The sequence below is a fragment of the Camelina sativa genome, chromosome 7 (assembly GCF_000633955.1).
Source record: "Camelina sativa cultivar DH55 chromosome 7, Cs, whole genome shotgun sequence".
NCBI lineage: Eukaryota > Viridiplantae > Streptophyta > Magnoliopsida > Brassicales > Brassicaceae > Camelina > Camelina sativa.
This window is the reverse complement of record NC_025691.1, coordinates 23638958-23665740: the sequence shown is the minus strand read 5'-3', so window position 1 is coordinate 23665740 and position 26783 is coordinate 23638958. Positions and strand designations below refer to the sequence as shown.

The following is a 26783-nucleotide window of genomic DNA, read 5'->3' as shown; positions in this document are numbered from 1 at the left end:
AAAAAAAAAAAAAAAAAAAAAAAATTCTTCATCTTATAAAAAGGGTACTTTTAATGTTCCTAGAGACCACTACGTTACACATCATACACAGTAACACATATCTGAGTGCAAAATTCTTGGATGAAATAGTTATTTTAATAAAAGTAGTTTCTTAAACTAACTAAAGAAAATTATCGTGATGCTAACTATAAAGGAATATTAATATTTGCGTTACCATTTGCATAAACACAATTTCAATTTGATTCGGTTTGTGATGTCAGTTATTTCGGTTCGGTTGTAAAAGACCAATTCGGTGAAGTGTAAATATTTTGGTCATAAAAAAAAACCATGCCTTTTTTAATTCACTCAAATTAATAATTAAAATATTTTATTTTAAAAATGGCTAGAATAGATTTTAAATTGATCCCAAATGTTCATAACCAAAATAATTTTAATATTTGGGATCAATTTAGAACCAATAACCGAAGTCGAAGCGAACAACAAAAATTGTTTGGTTTTTTTTTGGTGAGAATTGTTTAGTTATTTATTATAGTCATTTTTAAATAAAATAATTTAAATTTAAATTTGAGTATAAAAAAATGAACAGTTATTTTAAATGTGTACCATATAAGAGTTTACGCCGTCATCTAGGTTCGTCACTACTGTTAATTTTTTTTTATTTATTCAGATGAAGGATATGCGACCTGCAATTATACAGATCTTGAAAACTATAGAATCCCGAAAGTTTGAAGATTTAAAAATTGATTTGAGATAAATTTTTGATTTTGTTAAGAAACGAGTAACTAGTAAAATTTATATTTTTTTATCTTTTTAGAAAATCCACTTTTCTGAAAATTTTGAATGGTTAAAAAATGGATCATTGAATAAACTAAACCAAAAACCATTTGAAAAACTACGTCCACGTAGTGATTGAGTGATTGATAATTGATTCCTATATACATTTCTAGAAAGATTGTATGCTCTAGTTTTGTACATTTCTTGAATAACAACACCGCTTGGACTATCCTTAACTTTGATATGGGCTTTAATACAAAGTTTTGGAACGGTCAGAGATGTATATATTATGTGGTTTCTCGAAATATTCAATAAAGAATGCATATAAACAAAGATTTTGATGTGACAAAAAAATATTGTTTGGCATGACTTCACACAACTTGTTAAAAAAATTATAAAAATATTGGAAGAATTTCCGTTAGAAACTGAAGATTGACACACAAAAATGATTTTTTTTTTCATATATGTATATCGATCTGTTTTTTTTGGTGAAATGATTAGAGAAATTAATTAATTAATAATTGAAATGTTGGAATAAAGGACTACCCATAACTCTATAATCAAATGAATGTAATCATTGTGTTAAATATATCGACTTGACTTTGTTAAGAACAACAACAAAGTTACAAAATAGTCAAATGGGACATGAAAAGGATATATACTTCTTCAAACAGTATTGCACATTTTCAAATTCTCCGTTTTCGCAAAATTGAAATTTCATTAAAGTCATAGTATTTTTTTTTTTTTTCTCACATCTTCATTTCTTTATCACTTGAGCCCTCTTTTCAAAGAGCGTGTAGATGTGGAAATGATTATCCCAAACCTCTTAGAACCAAACACAAGATTCCCTGTACAAATAACATAAATCAATATTGTGTTCGAGAATAAGTTAACAATCATATATATTTTTATATATGTATAAGTTATAACTAGCAACTTCTAATTTTTAACATATTAGTATTATTATTTTGTCAACTATTTCTAACACATTATTATTACCTTTTAGTATACCAAGATTTAGAAAAAAAACACATTTTCCATATAATCGAACATTAGCTTCCGACGAAATACACTATAGAAGCTCATTAACAATCGTAAACGGCCTCACCTAGTTACAACCAATAAGAGCTCAGCCCATTAACAATCAGATAAAAGCAATTAATTATTCCTTTTATTTACAAGAGAGACAACATTGCTTTCTATTGTGAAAACCCCATCAATCATCATCATCATCCCCATGCAAACAAAGTACTCTTTCTTCAATTAATCGCATGCAGAGCTGTTTTTGGTTCATATTCAATTGACTTGGTGAACTGCAAAAACAACAACAACAAAAAGAAGGAATATATTTAAGGTTTTGGAAACAAAGAAGTGTGATGTCAAATTTACATAAGAAAAACTCGTACCTGAGATATCTTAAGATCAAGCTCATTCCACTCTGAAGATGGATCGCTTCCTGCTACTATCCCTGTCCCCGCATAGATCAACGCCCCAAGACCCTGTAAATTAAAAAATAAAAGTTCAGTATTTGACAGTTGTAGCAAAACCGCAATGATCAGTTTTGCTTTGATTTAGTTTAGTGCAACTGTACTTCTTTATATTGGGAGAGAGATCAAATAAGCTCACCTTTTCGACTAGAGCTGATCTGATCCCCACTGCAAATTCACTCTCCTCTCCACCAAAAAACCCGACAGGTCCAGCATACATTCCTCTATCGAATGATTCTATAAGCAGCAAAACATTTGTGTAAGCACCATTGTTAATCTCTAAGAAAGCATAAGCATTTATAGTACTAGGAGATAGTTGAACCAAGGCAGATAGATAATTTACCTATTTCCTTAATCAAAAGCCTAGCTTCTTCTGCTGGAAGCCCACAAACAGCTGGAGTTGGATGCAGAGCAGCCAAGATTTCAAACTGTAGATAGATATATAAGAACAAGAGTTAAACCTAATTCAAAGCAATGAAGAGAGTGGAGATTACATTCGCAACATAAAGATAGAAAATCATTCAAAGATTATTTATCTCACCTCATCATCTTCCCTCCTAAGTTTCCCTGCCAATTGAGAATATAGGTGCTGCACTCTTGCAAGCTTCCTCACAGTTTTTTGGGGCTTAACAACGACTCTGTCACAGATACCCTGTAAAGGAGAAGGAAGTAAGAAAACATATATCAAACGGATTTTCCAAGAAAGGAAGGACTGAAGCTGCAGAACATCAAGATTGAACTTACGTTTAACTTTTCTCTTATATTCTCTCGTACAATAGAGAATTCAAGGTCGTCTTTCGGACTGCAACAGTTTAGAAAATCACATCAGTATACCAGAAAATTTCAATGGAGACTGGAGAAATCGATTCTATAATTGTTCAAATCACTAGAGTAAAAATTGACCTGGTTAGTAAGTCACGCTCAATCTCCATATCACGCACCCTCGAAGCAGCTCTAGGCCTAGTTGCAGCCAAAGCTTCACTGCAGACACCTAATTGATTCCTTTGGAAAAGTCTCTCAGGCTGTTTCACAAAGATGTATGTCACAGGTTAGAAGGGAACAACAAAGGTGCACATCTTTGGTCCAGACAAACAAAATCAAATAATGTCTCCGACAGACTACTTGTAACCTACCGTGTTTCCAATAAAAGCTGGTGCACCTGGTGGTTGAAGACAGAACTGATATGCATCATGTCCTTCGCTCTGTCACACAATAATAATAAGTGTAAGATCCAAGTCTAAACATAGCTTTAATCTGAAAATTGACTACTATATAATATCACAGAGATAGATAAACACCTGCAACTGTGCTAGCCAAGCAATGGGATCAATGTCAGTATCCGTAATAATCCTGCTGTTACGAGCAAGCACAACCTGATTTCACGAGCGGAAAAAACATCAGTTAACCAACAACAAAAAAAAAAAACATAACTGTTTAAAGAATAGAAACGAAACACAGGTATCTAAACTAACCTTGTTAAGGGAAGAGCTTTTCAGCTTGATCATCTCCAAAGCCTTCTCTACAGCAGGGAAATAAGCACCTTTGGTAGGAACATGATTCTTGCTCAAAACAGATACTCCAAGAGATTTGTTTCGTAACCTCATGACAACAGAAGAAACCTGAAGCATAGTCTCCTGAAGTGCTTCAATAGCATTTTCTAGTGTCCAAGAGAGTTCATCATCCCAAGCAACAGTTGCAGCTAACATTGAACTTCCCCCAAACTCATTAAACTCAACCTGTACACGTACGTGTATCAATCAGCCCCAGTCACACAACAACAACAACAACTCATACTCCAAAAAAAATTCTCTTAAATTAAAAAAAAAAAAAAAAAAAAAAAATACCTGAGGCACTGAAAAGTAAAAGGCACCAAAAGGTTCCCATTCCACAGCAATCTTTCCATTAGGATCAAATCGCATACCACCATAGGCACGAATCAGAGGTGACTTTGAAGACAAAAACCTTCGGATGGATCTCCAATCATCGTGAGAGAAAGGATCAAGGTCACGGAAGAACACTGCAGAACCGATCCCAGCAACGCTCACAAGATTACGATCAGATGAAACTGAACCGTTCCCGTTCTCTCTGGCTAGATCGAGGAGAAGGTCGGGACGGCCGACGTCACTGCGACGAGAGAAGAAACAGCGAGGCAGAATCTCATTCTGGCCTTGAAGCCAATCAATTGCTCCGATTTGCTGGTCAATTGGTACCTGCAACCCAAATCCAATTTTTTAGGGTTTTTTAATCAGAATTGCGCGGGAAAATTCGACTTTTAGATATAAAAAAAAACAAATTGTTAATGTGGGAGTGACTGTATGTGATCGCCGCCTTTACATCAAAGTGGAGCCTATAGTTTTCTAATCATTACTCTTCTTTTTTTTGGATCCATCAACGCAAAATCATTACTAATTACTATGCACTAAACTAAAGTTAACACTAAAAAACTTTAGCCAACTTCCAACTGTAATCAGATTCAGTATTGTTAGAAATTTAAGTTCAAAATATTTAAAATTTGATTAAGGTTGATAACCAGTCAATTAATCTCTCCTGGAAAAAATAATTTTATCCTCAAAATGTTTTGATAAATTGACTATTATTATTATTATTTTTTTAAAAACTTGGTCTACCTTAAATTGACTAAATGGAAAAGGATTCATTTTAATGTCCAATTTAATAGTTCGATTGACTAGCGGAATCTAGTACGACCCGATTCATAAAGAATTAATAAAATTTTAATAACCATATCTTATTGGTTTCTTGTATACTATATATCTTGTAGTGATACTTTATGATTTAAAATGTATGTGGTTGACAAAGAAAATGATCAAAACAAAAGCAACAACAACAACAACGATTTATGATAATAGTGTGAGTACTACTGTTAAGACTTTTGTCAACCGACCCCAATTCTTTTTAAAGATAAGGAACCACTTTGATATGTGAATTATGATCATGTATTTTTTTTCTTTTATTTTACAAGAAAGTTAAATTCTAAATGATTACGAGAAAAAAAAAAGGTTGATTAAGAGCAGGTTTCAAAAGGAAAATATACGAATCTGTAGTTTTAAAACAGTTCGTGTAGTACGATAATTTTTTTTTTAAAAAGGTGGTATTTAATTAACTTAATCACTAGGCGCTCGTATTAAAAAATACACGTAAAAAATGATTAGGCACAAACACAAAGATACGGTAAGCTGGGGTCTGGGGAACGACGAAGCTATAGGGGAAGCGATATCAGGACAGGCCAATGTAAAAGCACCACGTGGCGTGATCCCATTCTTTCACTTTGGAGCAAATCGGATTATGTCGTACCAAAAAAGAAAAAAAAACAGAGGGATGGGATGTTAGTAGTAGTACCTGTAAACGGACGACTCCGGAAGAAAACGGAGGAGGTTGGGATTTGAGTTCAGACACGGCGGAGATAAGCTTGTCAGTGGCAGCCGCTGGAGATAAAACAGGAGTCATAGTCCTTGTCTCAACTGTACCAAGTGGCGTCTTGAAATCTCCCTCACAACCATTCATAGACATGGAACATGACTCGTACTTCTGTAAATTTAATTTATCCAACAATTGAGTTAAAATTTTGTAATGTTCTCTTATATAAAAACAGATAAGAAACAAAAAAAAAAACAGAGATAACAGGAAAAAAAACCTTGCGGGAGAATCTAGTGAATGGAGTTGGGGAGTAATTATTATGAGAGATTGAAATAATGGAGCTGTGTTTTTTAGTGTTTGAGCCCAGAAAATGAGAAGACAATTGAAGCGACGCCATTGGAGAAATGAATTCTTTGGTTGATTTTTTTTAAAAAATTGCTTTGTTTTTGGAGCAAAGAAGAGAGTATGGTAGAGAGATTGTTGTTTTGTGTTTTGGGTTTGAGTTGAGAGAGGGATTTGAAGAATGGGTCGATCATATAAATAGAGATGGTTTATACAATGGATTTGTAGCTGGGCCCCACTAATTTTGGAGATTCAGTTCACCTTTCACATTTTTAAATTTCTCAGAATTTCTCTCCAGTAAACTACTTAGAAGNTTTTTTTTTTTTTTTTTTTTTTTTTTTTGTCAATCTATACTTTTTCGTCAATTACGTAAAGAATATTTTCTACAGTTAGTCTAACATTTTGTTTTTAATTATTCATTTAATCAGTTATTTGATAGGTCTATTACTTAAAAGATAAAACAAATTATAATACTTTAGAAACCAAATAGATAAATATTTTCTTTGAAAATTAATGTATTTCATCGTTTGTGTTTTTTTGTTTTTCTTGTCAACCAAAGATCTTCATTTTCATGATCGTTTGTGTTAATGCATGATATATCTTCAAAATTCCAAATTGTTAGAAATGAGGTACTGTAAAATTACATAAACCAAGTATCAATGACTTTTAGCTAATGACGCATGGACAACATTCTCAAGTGCATGGATCATTGGATTCTCTTTTAAGTCTTGATTAACGCAAAACGGTTCTCTCTCGTGTCGGATGTTATAAGAAATATGATGATAGGCGTCTCAACGCCACTCCAACCGGACGGAGGCTCACAATCCGGCCATGGCCTTTTTGATATACCACACTATTTCTAATAAAAAAGGTTCTTAAAGCATTTTGACCAAAAAAAAAAAGGTTCTTAAAGCATATGAGCTTTTGAAAATTTTGTCCGATTTCAGTTAGGATGATGAGACTATATATGACAATAATAATATTAGTATAAACCATTATGCTACCAATAACTTGTTTACGGTTTAACCAAAATAAATACTTAGAATGTAAGTATATGGGTCCTTTTAATCAAGACAAAATGTAAGTGGACTGCACCATATGATGATGATGTTATTATTTGTACTATATTAGAATCATACTAGACAAAATTCTTGTTCATCGTCGGTTTTTAAGGTTTTTTTTTTTTTTTTTTAAATCATTTGGATTTATACATATATTGCAGCATTAAACTTTTATATGTGATTAAGGTCACTGAACATGGATATCATTTTTCCTGAAATAGAACAATCCTTAAATATTACTTCATCCATATCAGTTTTAGTGATGTTTTCAATGAGAAAAAATTGTATCAAATTTGTATAGATGTTTTCAATTTTTCAATGCAAAGTTAATTAGTGTTTTTTATTTTTATTTTGACTGATTATATTTTGTTTATTATTTTATTATTGGTTGAATTTTGTTTAATTAATTAGATGATAAATGATGATTTAGTTTTTTAAAAAGCAAAAAATTAAATAATTTATTAATATGTATGAAAAATCTTAAACATCACTTGAATACAAAGTATTATAATTTATAAGTAGTCATTGTGAAACAATGGTTTATATTTATATTTACAAAACTTGTATTAGTATCCGATGTAAACTACATTAGGAAAAATCAATACTATTTGAAAAGAACGTCAGACATTTGCATTATTTGAGGAGTCAACTCCTTTGAGTATCTTCTTTGCTGGGAAACTCACTTTGGCTCTTCCAGAATCATCGCCATTTACCGCTAACCATTTAATTTTTCTTCATTACATTATGAGTCAAATACAATCAGACCAGAGTGGAAGAGTGGAGAGCTACAGCAATTTCCCCCAAAATTTCCCTGAAATAACCGAACACACACATTTTATTTCCATGTGTACATATGATGATTACGATGGCTCACCGGTTAATTTTCGAGAAGACGATTATTCTTTGTTTTTAGATTTTTTGTCGGATTGAAACAAAGTGGTCAAAACGACATATCTTAAGACTTTAAAAGACTAGACTTAATTTAGAAGTCAAATTCTTATTTAATTTTCATCACGATCGAGCTATCTATTAGAAATTTTAGAATTTAAGAAGTCTTTCAAATAGTCCAGTCGAGTGAATCCATAATTCAACAAGCGTTGTCTGACGTAGAACTGAATAAACTGCTACTACACACGTTCCTAGAGATATTATAGTACGACTTTTAAAATTTAAAATGCTGGACGCGGTCACCATGAACATAGTTTTATTGTTATTCGTGACTTTGAACGTGTGTTGTAGTAGATGCTACGAGTACGAATTTTTCTGCATTATGTTCGAAATCTTAAATAGTATTATACTATGCAAATATGACTATCTGAGTGTACAGTGTACTAAACACTTTTGTTAACTAGAAATTAGTTTTGGTTAATTAAATAACTAGAAAAATGTTAGTTGAATTTAGATAACCTAATGTACAATTTTATTCACTATATAAAAGTTTAACGGTAGTATTTGTTGTTTTCACGTACTGACGACTGACGGTAACAATTTAGCATTAACCATTCGAATTCTTAATTACTAACGATATAATCCAGTAACAATTTTATTAAATTCTTGCATGAGTATATATATATATATATACTAGATAAGGATCCGCCCGATGTGCGGGTTTAAAGTTTTGTAAATAAAATTAAATTTAATAAAAATATATCAAAATTTGTTGTATGATATTTATAAAAAAAATATTTTACTATAATACACTGATTTATATCTATTTACAAATTTTGGATGTATGTTACCATCAAAAATATATTTTTTTACACCTAAGTATACTATATGTTACAAATATATTCTTTATCATCACCTAGGAAAATATTTATATAAAATCATTAAGCCAACTATTATATATCTATTTATTTTCACTTTGCATAATTTCTTTAATCACTAAAATTGTTGGTTCAAGAAACTTCTCGAATAAAAAATATATTACATAGTATACTAATCAATGATGTATCATCACAATAGTGTATGACCAACCATGGAGAGAACCTCGGCTTCGCCCTCCTCCTTTATGGAAAGAGCCTTGCGTCCAAACTCTTCCACCATAAAAAGAACTTTGGTTATGCCTTCCTCCCTTGGGGAGATAACTTGCATGCGTTCAACCTCTTACATCATATAGAGAACCTTGGCGTTGCCTCCTCATATTTGGAGAGAACATGTTTACGTCTTTTAGCTATCTCAAAGTGGCAACCAATAAAACTAAAAACCCTTTTTCAACGTCACAAAATCTTTTGATAGTAACTAATGCTAAATTTCCCAATGTATTCGTGGAAGTGTCTTTGACACATCATGATGTAGCCTCTGTCTCCGAGCTCATACGGATCTATCAAAAACGGTTTATGTTTTTCTAATCTATCTATCTATGTTTGTTGATAAAGTTTTACTCTTTATCTTCCTTTGGGATTGAATGAATGGTAACAATTATGTTTGCGTAAAAAAAGGTCTATGACCAACCAATCAAGGTTGAGAAATTAGAAAAAAACATAATTTGACATAATAAAAAAAATAAAAGAAAAATATAAGCATGATAATATATGAATCTCAAATCAAAGATGAGAATATAAATTAAATAAAACAATCTAAAAATACTACAATAATATTTAAAATATAGTATTGTAAAAAGAAGATGCATATAGTAATCTTACATTTTTTTAGGGTCAAGGTATTAATTCTACCTATTCCAAACTGAAAAAAAAAGTAGGAGAAAGTTTTGGTTGAAAAAATAAGGAAAATTTACTTTCCCATTAAAACTTTTTTTATCAATAAAACAAAGTTTAAAGCAGTGTTTTTGAATAAATTTTTCAGTTAGATAAATAATGTGAGACGGTCTATATTTATATAGAAGTGAATATTTACATTTTTTAGAATTAATAATTAATTGTACATTTTCCTTAATCCCTTTTTCATTTTTTGTTGAATTAATAAATTCAAATTTAAAAATAAATAAATAATTTTATAATTTCGAATTTAATGAAATATAGAATCTTCTTATAATTATTATTTTTTAAACTGTTTAATTTTTGTAATTTTCATAATTATCTTTTTACATTATCAATATTGTTTTAAATAATTTTTTGTTTTTTGTCATAATCTCAAATATATTTTATTAAATATTAACTTTTGTATTTTCAAAATCTCAGATTAATAACTTGACACATGTCAAAATCCTGTTAATGGCTAACTTTCAAAACTCAACTTTATATAATAAGATATATATATATATATATATATTGTGTGTGCCAAAGCATGGATAAGTTTTTTTTTTGTGACAAGGATGCATAATATATTGCTAGGAGTATATATCTGGAGTTTTGAGTTATTACTTCTTACGAAAGATAATTCTACTTGCAAAAATTATTCATTTGTTTTAATCTTTAGTTTGATTGTTCAAAGTCCAAAAATTCTATGATCAAAAACAAAAATGGTTATTTTATTTTAAATGGACTACTTTTACATAAACAGACCATAAAGATCCAGAAAATATTGAACACCCTACGAAATTTAAACCAATATGGGACGCAATATATTCGTGTACATCCATATTTTATTTCGTATGTAAACATTGTTTTTACGATTTGACTCATTTGAACCAGTCAAAATAATTTCAGATGGTGAACCAAAAAAGTAAGGAGAATAACATAAACACATAAAATGAGAGTTAGCAGAAAATTAGGAAATAGGGTTACGATATAATTACTCTACGACTAAACCTATATTTCAAATTATTCATACTCATTAAAAAATCCAAAATTTTGAATCTAGTATATATTTGACAACTTAAGACGTAAGGCCAATTGACTTATATTACAAGGAGGAGAACGAGTAAAAGGGTTGAACCCTAGACATGGTTAGACAACTTGGGACATAACTAGTCCATTTAACTAATACACAAGTTGTCTAAATCCCAAACATTTGATCGCTGGTCAGAATTAAAAAATACAAAGAAATGGGTAATGCGATTGATTAGCTTACCTTACGCGGCAGGAGCTGCAAATCAGACCAACATTTTTTTTCAGAGACACGATCAATCATAATATCTTGTATTCATTTTATAAAAATGGTCTATTAAATCACCACATGCTATTATATATATATATATATATATATGTATTTATTTATAGATAATTGATTTTGTGATATAAAAGAAAAACATTAGTCGGCTAATCTGCAGGAAAAAAAACTGCCAATCCCACAAGCCATCGTGGGCTTAATCTGTCTTATTCTTATACCCTGTTTTGAGACCTCTGGGCCCTCTTGTAGAAGAAACCTTGATTGTGAACTCAATGATTGATCATGCACCATACTTTGATTTACATAGCAATGTTGTTGCAAAGAAACAGTGAGATTTTCTCTGTATATCTGATCTTGTTGTCATCGGATGCACTCTGTATTTTTTACTTCTAATTCATCGGGATAGAAGAAATTTTAAATTTTCAACAAGAGAATACAACGTTTACATGTGCAATACAAAAACTTGGCCAACACAAACATAAGTGTGTAAAACCTACAAGAAGTGACTGTTCTTGTTTAGAATCCTCGTGTTAGTGCAAACACACGTCCCTCTAGAGGTGGAGGCAATGCAGAGACGGCATCTTCGATTTCCTGCGAAAAATCTCAAAGATGACTAACCCCACTACTACAAGGAAGAAAGTAACTACATTTCTACTGTTCCATAACCAGATTGGATAAAGTAAACACACCTTCACAGTATACCGAGCCGAAAAGTGGATCAGCAGGATTGCTTTGTTTTCAAACTTTTCAGCATGATTTACTATCTGCAGTTTGAAGAACCAGAAAAAAACTTTTATGAGCATCAAGAGACAGAGAGTAACAAGGGATTTCAAAGAAACGAGGAGCCTGACCTCAGATAAATGGATATGTCCATAATCTCTTGCATGCTCTACGGATACCGAATCATCAAGAAATGTGCTCTGCACAAGAGTAAATAGAGACAACACAGCTTCCCTTTAATACAAAGCCATGACACTTGGACCAGAAAAAAGAATATCATTAAGATTCATGCACATTGTCCTAATTCATATCAGCAGCAAAATATTCACCTCCATGACGAGAACCTTTGCCTTGAGAACATCATCATTGTTTTCATCAACTACAAAATCCGACGTTGTATCTCCCGTAAAAGCGACTTCAGGAGTTGTTATGCTGTTTGTTATCTACAATATCCAAAATCATTAACCAGGCTTATATATTGGAAAGACCATTGCAAACCTATTGACTTTGTGATAGACAAACCTCAACACCTGAAACCTTCAAGTTCTTAATTTCATTCCCAGATAGGCCAATATACTCCTGCTTGAGCTTATATTTAGTTGAATACACTACATAACCCTGCAAAAAGATCACACGAAAGCATACAATTCAACAAAGACACAAAACGCTAAGATATCCAAAAAGCTCAAGTGGTTTTTTTTAATGAAAGAAACCTGGCTTTGGATGACATGGTATGTCTTAAAGGCTTTGACTTTGAGATCTTTCCTTATAATAAACTCCTCCCCTACACACCAAGAAGTTCCCAAGATTAAAAGAAAAAACCCAAAATCATAGGGGTGCAATGAATGCTAGAGGTTAAAAATTACCTATGTCCAAGCCAACAAGATTGTGCTTTAGCTCTGAAGAATCTAACTTTCTGTGAACCTCAAACAAACTCTCCACAGTTTCTTTAATCGATTTGGGGACTATAATCGTTGGAGGCTTCATTTTGTACAATCCTCTAGTCGCAACATACATTGGCAATCCACCCTAACATAACAACACTAACAGTTTAGCTTACAATTTTGAGAATGTGACACCGTAACAGTAACAGAGCGATGGGCTCATGATAATAATAAAACACAGGGTGGCTCAACAAGGGTTTATCAAAATTGCTCTCAAAATTCAAAGTCAAAGAAAGTTGAAGAAAATTATACTTACGATGTGATCCATGTGAGAGTGAGAGATAAAGAGGAAGTCCTGTGAAATAGCGCGATGTGGGCAACGACCGATGTCGAAAGCTATCCGAAGAGATGGGAATATGATACACGTCTCGTGCCCTCCAATCGACAATCCCTCGATAGGGTAACCTTCGATTTGCATTGCTTCCTTCTTCTCCATCTCATTACTGTCCCTTAGGGTTTATCGATTTTTTCCCTGTGCGTTCGTCGTTCTCACCTCTCTCGTCAAGAATTGAGCACAACGTGTTCGATGAAATGTCTCACAGAAGTTTTTTTGTTCTTCCAAATATGATCAAATAGTTTTGGATTGGGCTTAGGCCCATTAACGGAGCTGTTTGATTCGTGCGCGCGGAAAGCACTAATTAAATAGCCACGTGCCCCACTCGCACAAAGTGATTAGTCTTTCGTATTCAACGACAGTGGAAGGGTACAGAAGTAAATTCACACGAATGCTTCAGATCAACGTAGCAGCATTCTTCTCACACTTGTTTTTGAAGTAATCTCAACGACGACGACGACTACTAATACAAACAAAATCTGAGCAATTTCAATTAAAATATCTCTAATATTTTAGTTTTTTTTTTTTTAAATTAAGATGACTTTAATAATTACCTTTTTATTTGTCTAATCTAATCACATTTAATGTTTTCACAGCTTTATTATAAAAAAAAAAAAGGATGGCTCTCCTCTCTTCTTTTATGTTTTTCCCACTTTCGAATTTTTCTGTAAAAAGTAAATTTTAGTTAAACTAAATTGTTCGGAGATGATCGACCGGCTGGAAATCAACGGCGTAAGATTAGAGTTATTGAGATGCGCTTTACTTTTTTTTTGGGTTAAAATTAGAAATATATATAGAATGGACCCAAAAAAAAAACAAAAATTATATATTTTCTCTTTCCTTCTGGTCACTGAAACAACTATACCACCACCAGAGAGGAACAGTTTTCAGAGCATCAAGCAGCTCCGGGAAGAGAGAGAGAGAGTGAGACGCTAATGGGAGCATTCAATTAACAAAACACATCGCCGCTTTAGATTTCTACGGTATATATTTCTTTTATTGTTTTCTCCTTTGTTTTGGTCTGAATCGGACTCGGATTTAAGAACAAGAGAGATCCGGACGGTTAACTCGAACTTGGAAACCCGATAATTTTTAGGACATTGTTCAAGTAGTGTTGGATTCTAGAGGGATCTCTCTGTTTTTGGTTTTGTTGTTTGACTCTGTTGGTGTTTTTTGTTTGTTTGTTGTTCATTTTTGGAAATGTTAGATTTTGAGTCCTTAGGGTTATTTTGCTTACAGTGTGAGTTCCAGATCTGGTTTTTTTTTTTTTTTGCACATCATTAATTCCAATTCCTGTTTTCTTTTTTCATGTAATTTAAATTGCCAAAATTTGTAATCATTGTTGTTCTTTCTTGATTCTTTCCATTTCGTTAATGATTTAAGTTTTATCTTTTCAAAGCTTATTTATTAGAGTTGATTCTAAACAAAATGATGTTACTCTTCACCTAATTATTTATTGTTAAATTGTCTTCGTTTTGATTATTTGGTAGTAGTAGTAATCATAAGCTTGGTAAATGTTGCAGGTGTTTTTGAATTCCATACATCATGGGGAAGTCTACAAAGTGGTTAAAGAATGTATTGCTTGGTAAGAAAACATCTAAATCTAGTGGATCCAAAGGAAAAGAGGTAATGACTATTATGTGTGTGATGATTGCTAGTCTAAACAAATACATGAGTTGTATTTTTTTGGTTGTTTTTCTAACTATTGTTATAACACGCAGATAGTTTTGAGTGGAAAAGAGGTAGTGGTTACTGCTAAGGTAGAAGAATCAGATGTGGTATCAGATCTTCCTTCTTTTGCAATTCCAGCCACCAATACCGTTGATAGAAGCGGTGGTATCTTAGAGACACAAAATGTGAAACCTGAAGAGATCTCAGATGATGAAATTGAGCTTCCTGAGGAAAAACCAACAGATTCTCAAATTGTTGCACCTGTTCAAGATGATTCTCTATCTGATGCAGAGAAAATCCAACAAGAGATTGCAGCAACGTCTGTTCAGGCTGCGTTTAGAGGTTACTTGGTAATGTTTTCAGCTGTTTTGGATTGTAGGCTTGGTTCTTTTGATTGCAGCTATTTGTATTTTTTTCTGTATATCCTGATCTGAGCTCATTGTGTGAAGGCTCGGCGTGCGTTTTGGGCACTCAAAGGCATAATAAGGCTACAAGCACTTATCCGTGGTCACCTGGTTAGGAGACAAGCTGTTGCAACTCTTTTCTCTGTCATGGGAATTGTCAGGTTGCAAGCATTTGCTCGAGGAAGAGAGATCAGGAAGTCTGACATTGGAGTTCAAGTTCTTAGGAAATGCAGTTTGCAGCTGCTTCAGGTAATGATACTTTTTGCTTCTTTGTAAGTTCAAGTTCCCTTGCTAATTGTGAACTGTGGCCCTTAAATACGAACTTAGTGCGGGATAATATTGTAGTTTGGATTGGTCGAGAAATATGTTTATTCTCTCATCAAATTAAAACTGGATTTTTGATTTATCAGGGGAACAAGCTTGCAAACCCTACAGATGCTTACCTTGGAATCAAGAAACTTACATCCAATGCTTTTGCTCTGAAGGTACGCTTCTCTATAGAGCTATTTATTGTAATGAAATTAGGAGAAACAGATAAGGAGCCAAGTTTGTATACAATTTCTACCTTGTGTTATAGAGTCTCTCTACTTTATTTTAAAATCTTGATGGATAATTGTGCTTGCAGCTTCTCGCTTCATCACCAAAAGTGATACCTGTACACGCCTATGATTCATCTAATCCACACTCAAACTTGATCTGGTTAGAGAACTGGTCAGCCTCATGCTTCTGGAAACCAGTTCCTCAACCGAAGAAAACAATAGGCAGAAAACCTCAGAACAAGCTTTTAGTCGAGGCTGAATCTGCTAAACCCAAGAAGAGTGTCCGTAAAGTTCCTGCTGCAAGCTTGGAAAGTTCCTCAGTACAGACATCTTTTGAGTTTGAGAAACCCAAACGAAGTTTCCGGAAAGTTTCAAGCCAGTCAATAGAGCCACCCGCTGTTGAAGATCCTCAGATTGAACTTGAAAAAGTTAAACGTAGCTTGAGGAAGGTACATAATCCTGTAGTTGAGAGCTCTATCCAACCTCAACGATCCCCTCATAGGGAAGTCGAGAAGCCAAAGCTTGGCGTGGAGAAGATAACTGAATCATCATATCCGCTGGTACATACTGCAGAAGAACCTGTGAATGTATGTGACCAAAAGAAAAACCAAGAAATGCCTGAACAGCCTGAGGAGGAGGTACATGTTCCTGAGGTGGAAGTACATACTCCTGCACCATTAGAAAATAATGAAGCTCGTGATTCATCACTGGTCAACCAAATTGACAGCAACGAAAGAGCCATGGCGGAGGAAAAAGCCTCAATAGAAAAGGATACCAAAGAAGAACGGTCTCCCAAACCAAAGAATAAAGAGAATTCAGCTGGGAAGGAGAACCAGAAATCCAGGAAAAAGGGTTCAGCTACTAGCAAGACCGAGCGTGAAGAGAGTAATGGGCACAGTCAGACCAGCCCATCAATCCCAAGCTATATGCAAGCAACTAAATCTGCAAAAGCAAAGCTGAGGCTACAAGGCTCACCAAAGTCTGCTGAGCAAGATTGAACTGAGAAAGCCACTGTTCCTAGACGTCATTCTCTACCATCATCAGGCAATGGCAGGATCACCTCTAATTCCCCAAGAACAACGAGACTCACAAACTCAGGTGAGAAAAGCGGGAATAAGAAGGAGAAACCTCTTTTGTCCTCCAGAGAAGGAAACGGTAAGTGCCAAAAACTATTACATGCTTAATGAGACCAAACTAAATTCTCCAAATCTCCCTGAGTGCTTTATCTGATGATCTTACTGAAAATCACTACCAGAAACTTCACATCCTCTTACATCTAACTAACTCTCGACTGTGTTGTTGACTTTGCAGCCAAGACAACTCCAGCAGAACGGAAGAGGTGATAAATTGCTGCAGAAAGTTGAAGCCTTTATCGTTCTTGATTCTATAGTAGGGACGTTACCCCAACACGAGAATGCAACCATCTATCTATTTAAAAGCTTAGATTATGAGTCTGTGATTGTGTGTGTGTTTATGTTGGCCAAGTGTTATCGTTGGCCCTACGTTTCTGCAAATGTGAGTGTTTTCCTGAGCTGATAATGTTGCTTCCACAAGGCTTTTGGATCTTCTTCTTTTTTATTCTGGTTTTCATCGTACATTACTTTGAAGATATTAAACTTTTTTTTTTATATGAATCTGTGATTATTTTAGAATGGTATCCTTTCGTCATTTACAACGCAATCTTTTTGGATGAGGCCTTCTAAAAGTTTAAGTTCTAAGGTTGCCGCAGGCAAAACTACAACAGAGTAAAGATTAGATCAGCTGAATTCTGGTCTATGATCTTCCATTCACGAAACATTACAAACATGAAGAATGAAGAGAAAATGGATTTTGTTCAAGTAGTTCTGTTCATATTTCTGATCGATTCCTATCAAAAATATCAGATCTACGGTACCGATTCTTTCTATGAACATCAAACTGAAGTGAAGAAAGCTTATGAGAAACAGCTGACCAAATCATATCCACAGAATCTCCAGGACGCGAAGGAAACCGATACTCAAAACATTCAACAACCTCTTTCAGTCTCTCCCACTTCTTCTTCCACTGATCCTCTCTAATCCCTCTGAGAAGATTCACCAAAACCCCTTTCTTTACAGCTTCAGTGGAATGCACAAACACAGAGAAACTCGAATAGTCTAGAGTATCTTCAAACGGAAGCTCAATCTGATCACTGATTATAACAGGAACACAATGGCTCACTATGGCATCGAAAAGACGATTAGAGGAAGGAGTGTCACCAGCGATATTGAGACAAAACTTCGAGGAAGCCATTCCTTTACCAGTTTGTTTAGTCCCGTTCCCTCTTACAGTTCCAAATGCAAAGTGAACATCTTTCTCATCTTTAAGAAGGTTATACAGCTCTTGACGAATACTTCCACCCTAAGACACAAAAAAAATTAATGGTTGAGATTATTTATACTCAGTAACAGTACTGATAAGACTTAGAGAAGAAAAACTCAAAAACACACTTACATCTTTTCTGTAGATTGCTCCTTCGAAATATGCCAATACAGGACGCTTCTCAAACGGAGCAGACTCATTGTTAGAGATAGTCTTAACAACGTGCAAGTAAGGCGCAATGATGTCTTTCTCAAGATTGGCAATCGCAGAAGGGTACCTTCCAAAATCCGAGAGAATAAACATTGCGGACCCAAGCAAGTTTCTTGCATAGAGCAAACTGTTTGGATGGTGAGCTACAATCAAATGATCTTTCCCATCAAATCTTTTCCACTCATCTTGATTTTTCAAGAACTCAACTAATCTCTCCTGCAACAATCTATCAACACTAACGGTTTCGTTCCCACGGAGCTTAGATTTCCGATTGTAACTCAAGGAAGCAAAGAAGGGGACAAAAACAATGTCAGCTTCAACCGAGTTCTTCACTCTAACTGCACTACATGGTCGATTGATTTCAAGTGTCTCTGAAGCTAATAGATCAAGTGTAAGCCAATACTCTACACTGTGTTGCCGATTTAACCCANTAAGAGCATTCCCATCCCACAACTTCCTGGGATGTCTTTTATTTATTTAATAATATAAAAAATAAAAAATAAAGATTTAATCCTAATATTTGCGAGACACAGATCTCTGCCTTCTAATATTTAAGATGTTATCACCCCCTTCTTGTGCAATATATTGCACATGAATATTTGATGAAAGCTCTATAGAGACAGATAGTTTCTATTTCAGTATTTTGCTTTAAGGTTTTTTAAAAAAATAAAAAAATAAAGAAAGTATATTCATGAATTATCTGTATTAATAATTTAAATATTAAGTCATACGTTAAAAAAAAAAAAAAAAAAAAAAAAAAAAAAGGTTTCAGCTTTCGACCATCATCGATGAAGAGCAGAGAGTTTAATGAATCTTTCACTCTTCTCTTCTTGGCTGATATAATACTAAGAATTTTAGAGAGGACTTGGAGTTACAAGATTTGGTCTTTAGGATCTTCAGATTTCTCAAGCGATTGACTTTTATTTGTATTTTTTTTTTGTATTTTTCTGCGTATACTGAGGTGAATAATGCAATTTGCATTTTTCTGCGATCTTCAGATTTCTTCAAATTTTAATAAGGACTTTTGAGATGATTACTCATTGTTTAGTCCCCAGACCCCTTTCCTCAGTTCACTGCACTTCCGATGTAATAATATACACCACTTTTGGGAAAACTCCAAATTTACAGAGTTTTATTAGAGTTATTATTTCATATAAACTTAGAAAATAAACTATTTGTCCCTGTTTATATCAAAAGAAAAAGAAAAAACTATTTGTCCCGAAAGAATTCAAAGTAAGAATCTTTTGGAAATATAATTTATTCACAGCTAAAGCAAATCGAGCTTATTATTTCATTTAGTTATATCAATCCACCATGAGGATACAACAGATAGGTAAATTAGACTAGCTAGGAAAGCCATAATAGTCCAAGAAAGACAAACAAAAGCTTATAAATTATGCTTAAAACGAAGATGGTGATCATATATAATAACACAACACAAGCATAAATTAGGATTTATCTTAGCTTTTCCTCATGGGGATCGGAGCCTGTGTCTCTTATGTTCCAGTCTTGATCAGTAGCAAGACATTCAAAGAGTATCAAGACAAACGAAATCCATGGTATACCAACACAACAAACAATCTATGGTCGCCGTACCGATAGTGATAGCTCCACTAAAATGGCTTAAAAATTCGACAAATCTGCCCAAAAACTTGTCGGATGGATTTCACTTTAATATTATTCGACAATTTTATTTTTAGCCAGAAAATTTTAATTAGGAAATTTCTTATTTATTAAAGGAAATCTGATTTATTCTTTAATTACACAAGTTTAATAATGAAATCTCAAATTCATATCCGGTTAAAGTGAAATCTTTATTAATTTACAATCAAAATCAGAAAAAAATAATTGATCACTTATATTGAAATCTGTATATATATTATTAAAAAAATTATATATATATATATATATATTCAATATATACAAATTTGTATGTGATCAATAAAAATTAAAATTGAGAATTTGTATGTGTACCCATTGAATAATTGGTACACTAACGAAGGGTTAGTTTTTGATTAAAACTAAACAAAAGTTGATTTAACAGAACCAAAGTTTTTGTGTATATCGAATAGTTATGATATAAAAAAACATTTAATTATAACCAAACCCAAATAAATTTTGGTTCTATGTTGATTCTCAATTATATTAGTTGAACCGAAAAATATCTTTTTTTTTTTTTTAGACAAACCAAAACATATCTAAACCCATCAAAATTAAATATATAGGGATCTATACATATAAAGTTAAATTTTCTCTTTTTTCCTTCCTCCACATCATCATCCACCTAAACAATGTTTTTTTTGTCAAATTTTGTTGCATTAAAAATTACTATTTCAAATATTTATTCATTACATATTTATTACTTATAATTTAAATATTAATATAAACCAAATATCCCAAGAGTTGGTTTAACAATTTCAAACAGAGAAATCAAAAGAATATGAAAAGAGTTTCGTGACAATTATAGCGCATAGAACACCAATTAGAAAAGGAATCCTTCCACAACCAAGCTCATAAAATAGATGACATAACCTCCCACAAGATGGCTGAGACTTGAGGCCATGTACCCTACCTCCTCGTCGGATGGATTGAGGATTTTAGCTGCCACTTCTGCTATAGTGGCAAAGATGTAGAATGGAACGACAAATAACCCTTCGTAACCGTACCCATTATCAAACTTCCATGCAGTCATTAGAACAAGTGAAGAGATTATGCAAGTGTGCATGATGGGTGAAAATAATCTCGACGCCATCCTACCGTGACCAAAAAAAAGTTAAAATCCGATTAAGTTTTATTATTATTATAACAATAAATTAAAGAAAAAAAAACACACACAGAGTAAATTAAGAATTGACTAACGAAAAAACTTACAAACTTAGAACTCCATGGTATCGTCTGTGTTTCCTCAGTCTAGAATCACTCTTTGCCATGATGTAATCTCGATCGATTCATCATTCACCACAATTCCTATCGCTAGTATATATACATGAAAATACTTGTGATTTAAGGAAATAAAGTCTGTCATCTATTCAACTATCACCTTCTGGGCCTCTATATTCATTCTCCCTAATGGATTTATGGAGGAGCTCGAGTCGATGTGTGGAGCTTTTCTTTGGAAGGATTCTACAAATTCAGCTCGGAGTGCAAGAGTTAGCTGGGAGTCAGTGTGCACAACGAAGGAAAGTGGAGGATTGGGGTTGAAACGCCTTGTGAACTGGAATAAAGTCTTGGCTCTGAAGTTGATTTGGCTTATATTTGCAAAGGGCAGTTCTCTGTGGGTTTCTTGGGTCAGGATGCATTTAATAGGCAGGCACAGTTTTTGGGAGGTCAATAGCAGTGCAGCAGGGAGCTGGATTTGGCGGAATCTCTATAAGCTAAGACCACTTGCAAGGCCGTTTGTAGTGTGTGAAGTTGGCTCAGGAATAACTTGCAAATTCTGGACAGATAATTGGACTTCTCTGGGGCCATTGATAGATATCACGGGTGACTTAGAACCCAGAGTTTCTGGTCTTCCTTTACATGCGGCTGTAGCTGATGCAGTAATTCAAGGTCAATGGTGGCTCTCGTCTAGTAGAAGTCGGAGTCCCACAATTCAGTTACTACAATCCTGTCTTCCACACCCTCCTCCTTCAGTCTCTACCCAGGTGGAAATTGAGGATGATCGGTATTTGTGGCAAGTTGGAGATGCTCAAGACTCGGATTCATTCTCAACAGCAGCAACTTGGAGCTATTTATATCCATCAGAAAATAAGGTGGACTGGTATGACTCGGTTTGGATCAAGGGAAGAATCCCAAAGCACACTTTTCTTGCCTGGGTTATCTCGCGTCATAGGCCTCATACCCGGGATCGTCTGGTGCGATGGGGTTTTTCTGTTCCCTCGGTTTGTCTTTTGTGCAATGCTCATGACGAGTCTCGCCAACATCTCTTTTTTGCGTGCTCCTATGCAGATGAGATATGGAGACACTTCACTCTTAAAGCTCAGGTATCTTCTCCTACAGATTTCGACACGAGAGCTAGATGGTTGAGAAATCCCTCTAGAGATAAAAATGTGGCTTTCATTATCCGATTGGCGTACCAGGCTTCCATGTATGCTATTTGGAGAGAACGCAATTCCCGGCTCCACTCCGATACCTCTAGACCAGCCTCACTTGTACTTCAGGAGATCAAGACAAATTTAAGGCTCCACTTGGGTCCTTTGACTTTAAAGCAGAGGATTGTCCCACCAGCTCCAACACTTTTGATCACTTGGTTCAGCGTGTTTCATTAAGTTTGATGTTTTGTACCTTTTCATTTGTGTAGGTGCTACTCTTTATTGGAGGCACTGGTTGTATCACTTGGTAATGAAATGAAAGTTTTTTTTTTCAAAAAAATAATAATAATAATAAAAAATAAAAATAAAATAAAAAATAAATTAAAAAATAAATGCAAATGTGAAAGATTAGAGAAATAATCACATTTTGGCACTTAATGAATCACATAAGTAAAAGATTAAAGTTATAGCCTAGATGATAGATTTAGGCTATGATTGGTAAAAAACTTTTAAGACTTTAAAAAAAAATTAAAGTCTTCACAGCCATTTATTTGTCAATCAAACTTTTTTTACTTTTATTTTTTTAAAAGCTTTGTAAGTCACTTTTTTTTTCCTTTTTTATTTTCTCAAATTTTTAAAGCTAGGCTATATAACTAAACAAATAATAAAATTTATTTTTTTCTCTCCCCATTATACTTAAAAGATCTCCAAAAGTTTATATATAAATTTTACATAAATTATTTTTACATATTAATTATTCTTATATTTTTTTTTCTTTTAAGATCCATTTCAATAATAATTATTTTTATTTTCATTATCATCATTTTAATATATTATAATAATAAAAGTAACAGCTTCAGTTTTAAAAGTATTTGTTACCAATCAAATTTTAACAGTTAAAGTTTCTACAGTCAAAGCATCTACAACCAAATTCTCTACAACTAAAATTTTAAAGTTAAAGTCTTTAAAGCCATAAGTAACAACCGTAACCAATCGGAGCTTTAGTAATTTATCCTACATTGACACATATTGTATTAATTTACATTCAAAATCAGAAAAATAAACTGATCACCAATTTTAATTTTTATCGATCATATACAAATTTGTATATATTGAATATATATAAATTTAATGATATATATATATACAGATTTCAATATAAGTGATCAATTATTTTTTCTGATTTTGATTGTAAATTAATAAAAATTTCACTTTAACCGGATATGAATTTGAAATTTCATTATTAAACTTGTATAATTAAAGGATAAATCAGATTTTATTTAATGAATAAGAAATTTCATTTTTAAAATTTTCTGGCTAAAAATAAAGTGAAGTTAAATAATATTAAAATTGCCTAATTTCATTACTGAATCAGAAAAATAATACTATGAAATATCATATTAAACTATTTGTCCCGAAAGAATTCAAAGTAAGAATCTTTTGGAAATATAATTATTCACAGCTAAAGCAAATTGAGCTTACGGAAAACATTATTTCATTTAGTTATATCAATCCACCATGAGGATACAACAGATAGGTAAATTAGACTAGCTAGGAAAGCCATAATAGTCCAAGAAAGACAAACAAAAGCTTATAAATTATGCTTAAAACGAAGATGGTGATCATATATAATAACACAACACAAGCATAAATTGGGATTTATCTTAGCTTTCCTCATCGGGATCGGAGCCTGTGTCTCTTATGTCCCAGTCTTGATATTCAAAGAGTATCAAGACAAACGAAATCCATGGTATACCAACACAACAAAATAAGACATTACATTCTATGGTCGCCGTACCGATAGTAATAGCTCCACTAAAATGGCTTAAAAATTCGACAAATCTGGCCAGAAACTTGTCGGATGGATCAAGTTTTTTTAGTACCACTTCGATTAAAGTACAAAGGATATAGAGCGGGCTGAAGGTAAACCGGATACGAATGGAGCTGTCCCCGTAGAAATGCACAAAACTAAGGAGGAAAATAGTGTAGGCAATTTGGAAGTGCATGAATTGTGAGTACATTCTCCACTTCTGGCTGCTATCTCTGCGACTCCAACCCCTCCTACAAGATATCATCTCAGAAAATCAGTCTGCTTTTGTTCCCCAAAGAGCTATTTCAGACAATGTGTTAATCACACATGAAATCCTTCATTACCTAAAGAACTCGGGAGCTCAACAGAAATGCTTCATGGCAGTCAAGACTGACATGAGCAAGGCCTATGACCGCATTGAATGGAGCTTCATACGACATGTTTTGGAAAGAATGGGTTTTCACCCTACATGGACAAACTGGATAATGCAGTGCGTTTTTTCAGTCTCTTACTCTTTCCTTCTCAATAATTCTGTCCAAGGTTCAGTTCTCCCGCAGCGAGGCATCCGTCAGGGTGACCCTTTGTCACCATACCTGTTCATCCTCTGTACGGAGGTTCTCTCTGGTATCTGCACAAAAGCTCAGGCAGCAGGTCGGCTCACAGGCATTCGAGTCGCCAAAGGGTGCCCCAGAATCACTCATCTCCTCTTCGCAGAGGACACCATGTTCTTCTGCAGGGCAAACGAAACAAGCTGTGTAGAGCTCACCAAAATTCTCGAAAAATACGGACAGGCGTCACGGCAAATGATTAATAAACAGAAATCAGCCATCACATTTTCAAGAAAAACCCCGAGACCACTCAAAGACGCTACAAAACACCTCCTCAACATTCAAAAAGAAGGAGGCCTTGGCAAGTATTTAGGACTTCCAGAGCTCTTTGGGAAAAAGAAAGAGGATTTGTTTAATGGTATAATCGACAGGATCAGACAAAGAGCACTTAGCTGTTCATCCCGGTTTCTTTCTGCTGCTGGTAAAACTACACTCCTGACTTCGGTCCTAGCGGCAATGCCCACATATACAATGTCGTGTTTCAAGATCCCTGTATCCCTGTGTAAACGGATCAAGTCAGCTCTAACACGCTTTTGGTGGGATGCAAATGATGGGAAAAAGAAGATGGTTTGGGTCTCATGGGACAAACTTACACTATCGAAACGAGATGGGGGTCTTGGCTTTCGAGATATCCAACGTTTCAATGACGCCCTCCTAGCGAAAGTGAGCTGGCGAATCCTCACAAATCCAACTTGCCTCCTGGCACGAACCCTCTTGGGAAAATACTGCAAACATTCGTCATTCCTAACTTGTAATGTCCCTAATGCTGCATCCCATGGCTGGCGAGGGATCTGTGCAGGAAGAGACCTTATCCAAGGAAACACTGGCAAGGTTATAGGCGATGGAAAAGACACCAGTGTGTGGTATGACCACTGGTTATCCTTTTCAGAACAAAAAGCTCCTATGGGACCACCAAACAAGGAAGACCAGTCTCTTCGGGTTGCGGATCTCTGGATCCCCGCAACTCAATCATGGAACCTGGAAAAGATATCAGAGATAATTCCTGAATATCAGAATGAAATCATAGCGATCAGGCCAAGTACAATGGGAGCAAGAGACAAACTTATCTGGCTATCCTCGACATCTGGTGAATATAGCTCAAAGTCTGGCTATTTTGAAGCCACCAAAGACACCGCTGCAATGATCAAACAAACCTGTCATATAGAAGAGTTTAGTTGGACATCCAATGTGTGGAATATCAAAAGCTCCCCGAAACTAAAGTTCCACTTGTGGAAAATGTTGAGAGAAGCTCTACCTGTGGGACAAAACCTTCGGACCCGTGGAATTGAATCGGCGGCCTGCATCCACTGCAACCAAGAGGAGTCAACCCTCCACCTCTTCTTTCAATGCCCCTTTGCTACACAAGTTTGGAGCTTGACTCCTTTCAAGAACCCTTTTATACCCTCGCGAATCTCTTCTCTATTTCATGGAATAGAAACCCTTCAACGCCAAATCTCCCTGCCCCCAGTGGGATTGGGGGAGACTCCGCTTGCACCATGGATCCTCTGGCACCTCTGGACATCAAGGAATAAGAAACTCTTCGAAGACCGTCAGATCTCAGCAGCAGAGACCCTCACGACTGCAATTGTTCAGGCAAAGGAATGGAGTGCAGCTCAACTCGTAAAGCCCTCAACAACCCGGGTGAATCCCTCAGTACCACGACCTTTGGCGGATCCAGATCTGACCACCATCTTCACTGATGTGGCCTGGCGAAGTGACACTCAGGATGCTGGCTTTGGATGGGCTATCTCTTACCCTGGATCCCAAACAGATCTCCGTCGACAATCATCCGCCAGACATGTACGATCGGCCCTCATGGCTGAAGCGATGGCCATCCACCAAGCTATCCTCCATGCCAAAGATATCGGTATTACAAAATTCTCTCTAGCTTCAGACTCCTTACAGGTGATCAAAGCAATCAATTCGGCAGCTCCTCAAACGGAACTCCATGGGATTCTTCATGATATCCTCCTTCTATCATCGGACTTTGAAGACGCTCAATTTCGTTTTGTCTCACGAAAAGATAATTGTGTTGCACACGACTTAGCAAAATCAAGTCTCTTTAGTTTCTCCTCTGTACCCGGTCTAACCGGTTAACTACTTTATTTCATTTGAAGTATTT

At 34.5% G+C, this 26783-nt stretch overlaps 5 protein-coding genes across 5 annotated transcripts; 2 read left to right on the top strand and 3 right to left on the bottom strand.

Moving 5' to 3' along the window:
* On the bottom strand, positions 1791-6161 carry LOC104702198 (isochorismate synthase 1, chloroplastic). Its single transcript, XM_010418024.2, has 13 exons — positions 5914-6161; positions 5619-5807; positions 4106-4471; positions 3734-3997; positions 3560-3634; positions 3395-3463; positions 3165-3283; positions 3006-3063; positions 2803-2913; positions 2605-2689; positions 2401-2498; positions 2181-2273; positions 1791-2087 (listed from the first exon to the last, which is right to left on the bottom strand). The coding sequence occupies exons 1-13, from the start codon at positions 6031-6033 to the stop codon at positions 2034-2036; spliced, it is 1701 nt and encodes a 566-aa protein (XP_010416326.1). The 5' UTR covers positions 6034-6161; the 3' UTR covers positions 1791-2033.
* LOC104702197 (nuclear ribonuclease Z) lies at positions 11444-13333 on the bottom strand. The gene is made up of 8 exons (XM_010418023.2): positions 12971-13333; positions 12637-12799; positions 12484-12554; positions 12293-12388; positions 12100-12213; positions 11902-11970; positions 11740-11814; positions 11444-11641 (listed from the first exon to the last, which is right to left on the bottom strand). The coding sequence occupies exons 1-8, from the start codon at positions 13148-13150 to the stop codon at positions 11567-11569; spliced, it is 843 nt and encodes a 280-aa protein (XP_010416325.1). The 5' UTR covers positions 13151-13333; the 3' UTR covers positions 11444-11566.
* On the top strand, positions 13861-17290 carry LOC104702196 (protein IQ-DOMAIN 31-like). The gene is made up of 7 exons (XM_019227825.1): positions 13861-14031; positions 14572-14674; positions 14770-15069; positions 15169-15372; positions 15534-15608; positions 15749-16817; positions 16974-17290. The coding sequence occupies exons 2-6, from the start codon at positions 14594-14596 to the stop codon at positions 16658-16660; spliced, it is 1572 nt and encodes a 523-aa protein (XP_019083370.1). The 5' UTR covers positions 13861-14031; positions 14572-14593; the 3' UTR covers positions 16661-16817; positions 16974-17290.
* On the bottom strand, positions 17391-20964 carry LOC104704889 (probable arabinosyltransferase ARAD1). Its single transcript, XM_010420902.1, has 3 exons — positions 20780-20964; positions 18135-18678; positions 17391-18041 (listed from the first exon to the last, which is right to left on the bottom strand). Exons 1-3 carry the CDS (start codon positions 20962-20964, stop codon positions 17511-17513), a joined length of 1260 nt encoding a protein of 419 aa, XP_010419204.1. The 3' UTR covers positions 17391-17510.
* Positions 24431-26758, top strand: LOC104704888. The gene has a single exon (XM_010420901.2). The coding sequence runs from the start codon at positions 24431-24433 to the stop codon at positions 26756-26758; it is 2328 nt and encodes a 775-aa protein (XP_010419203.2).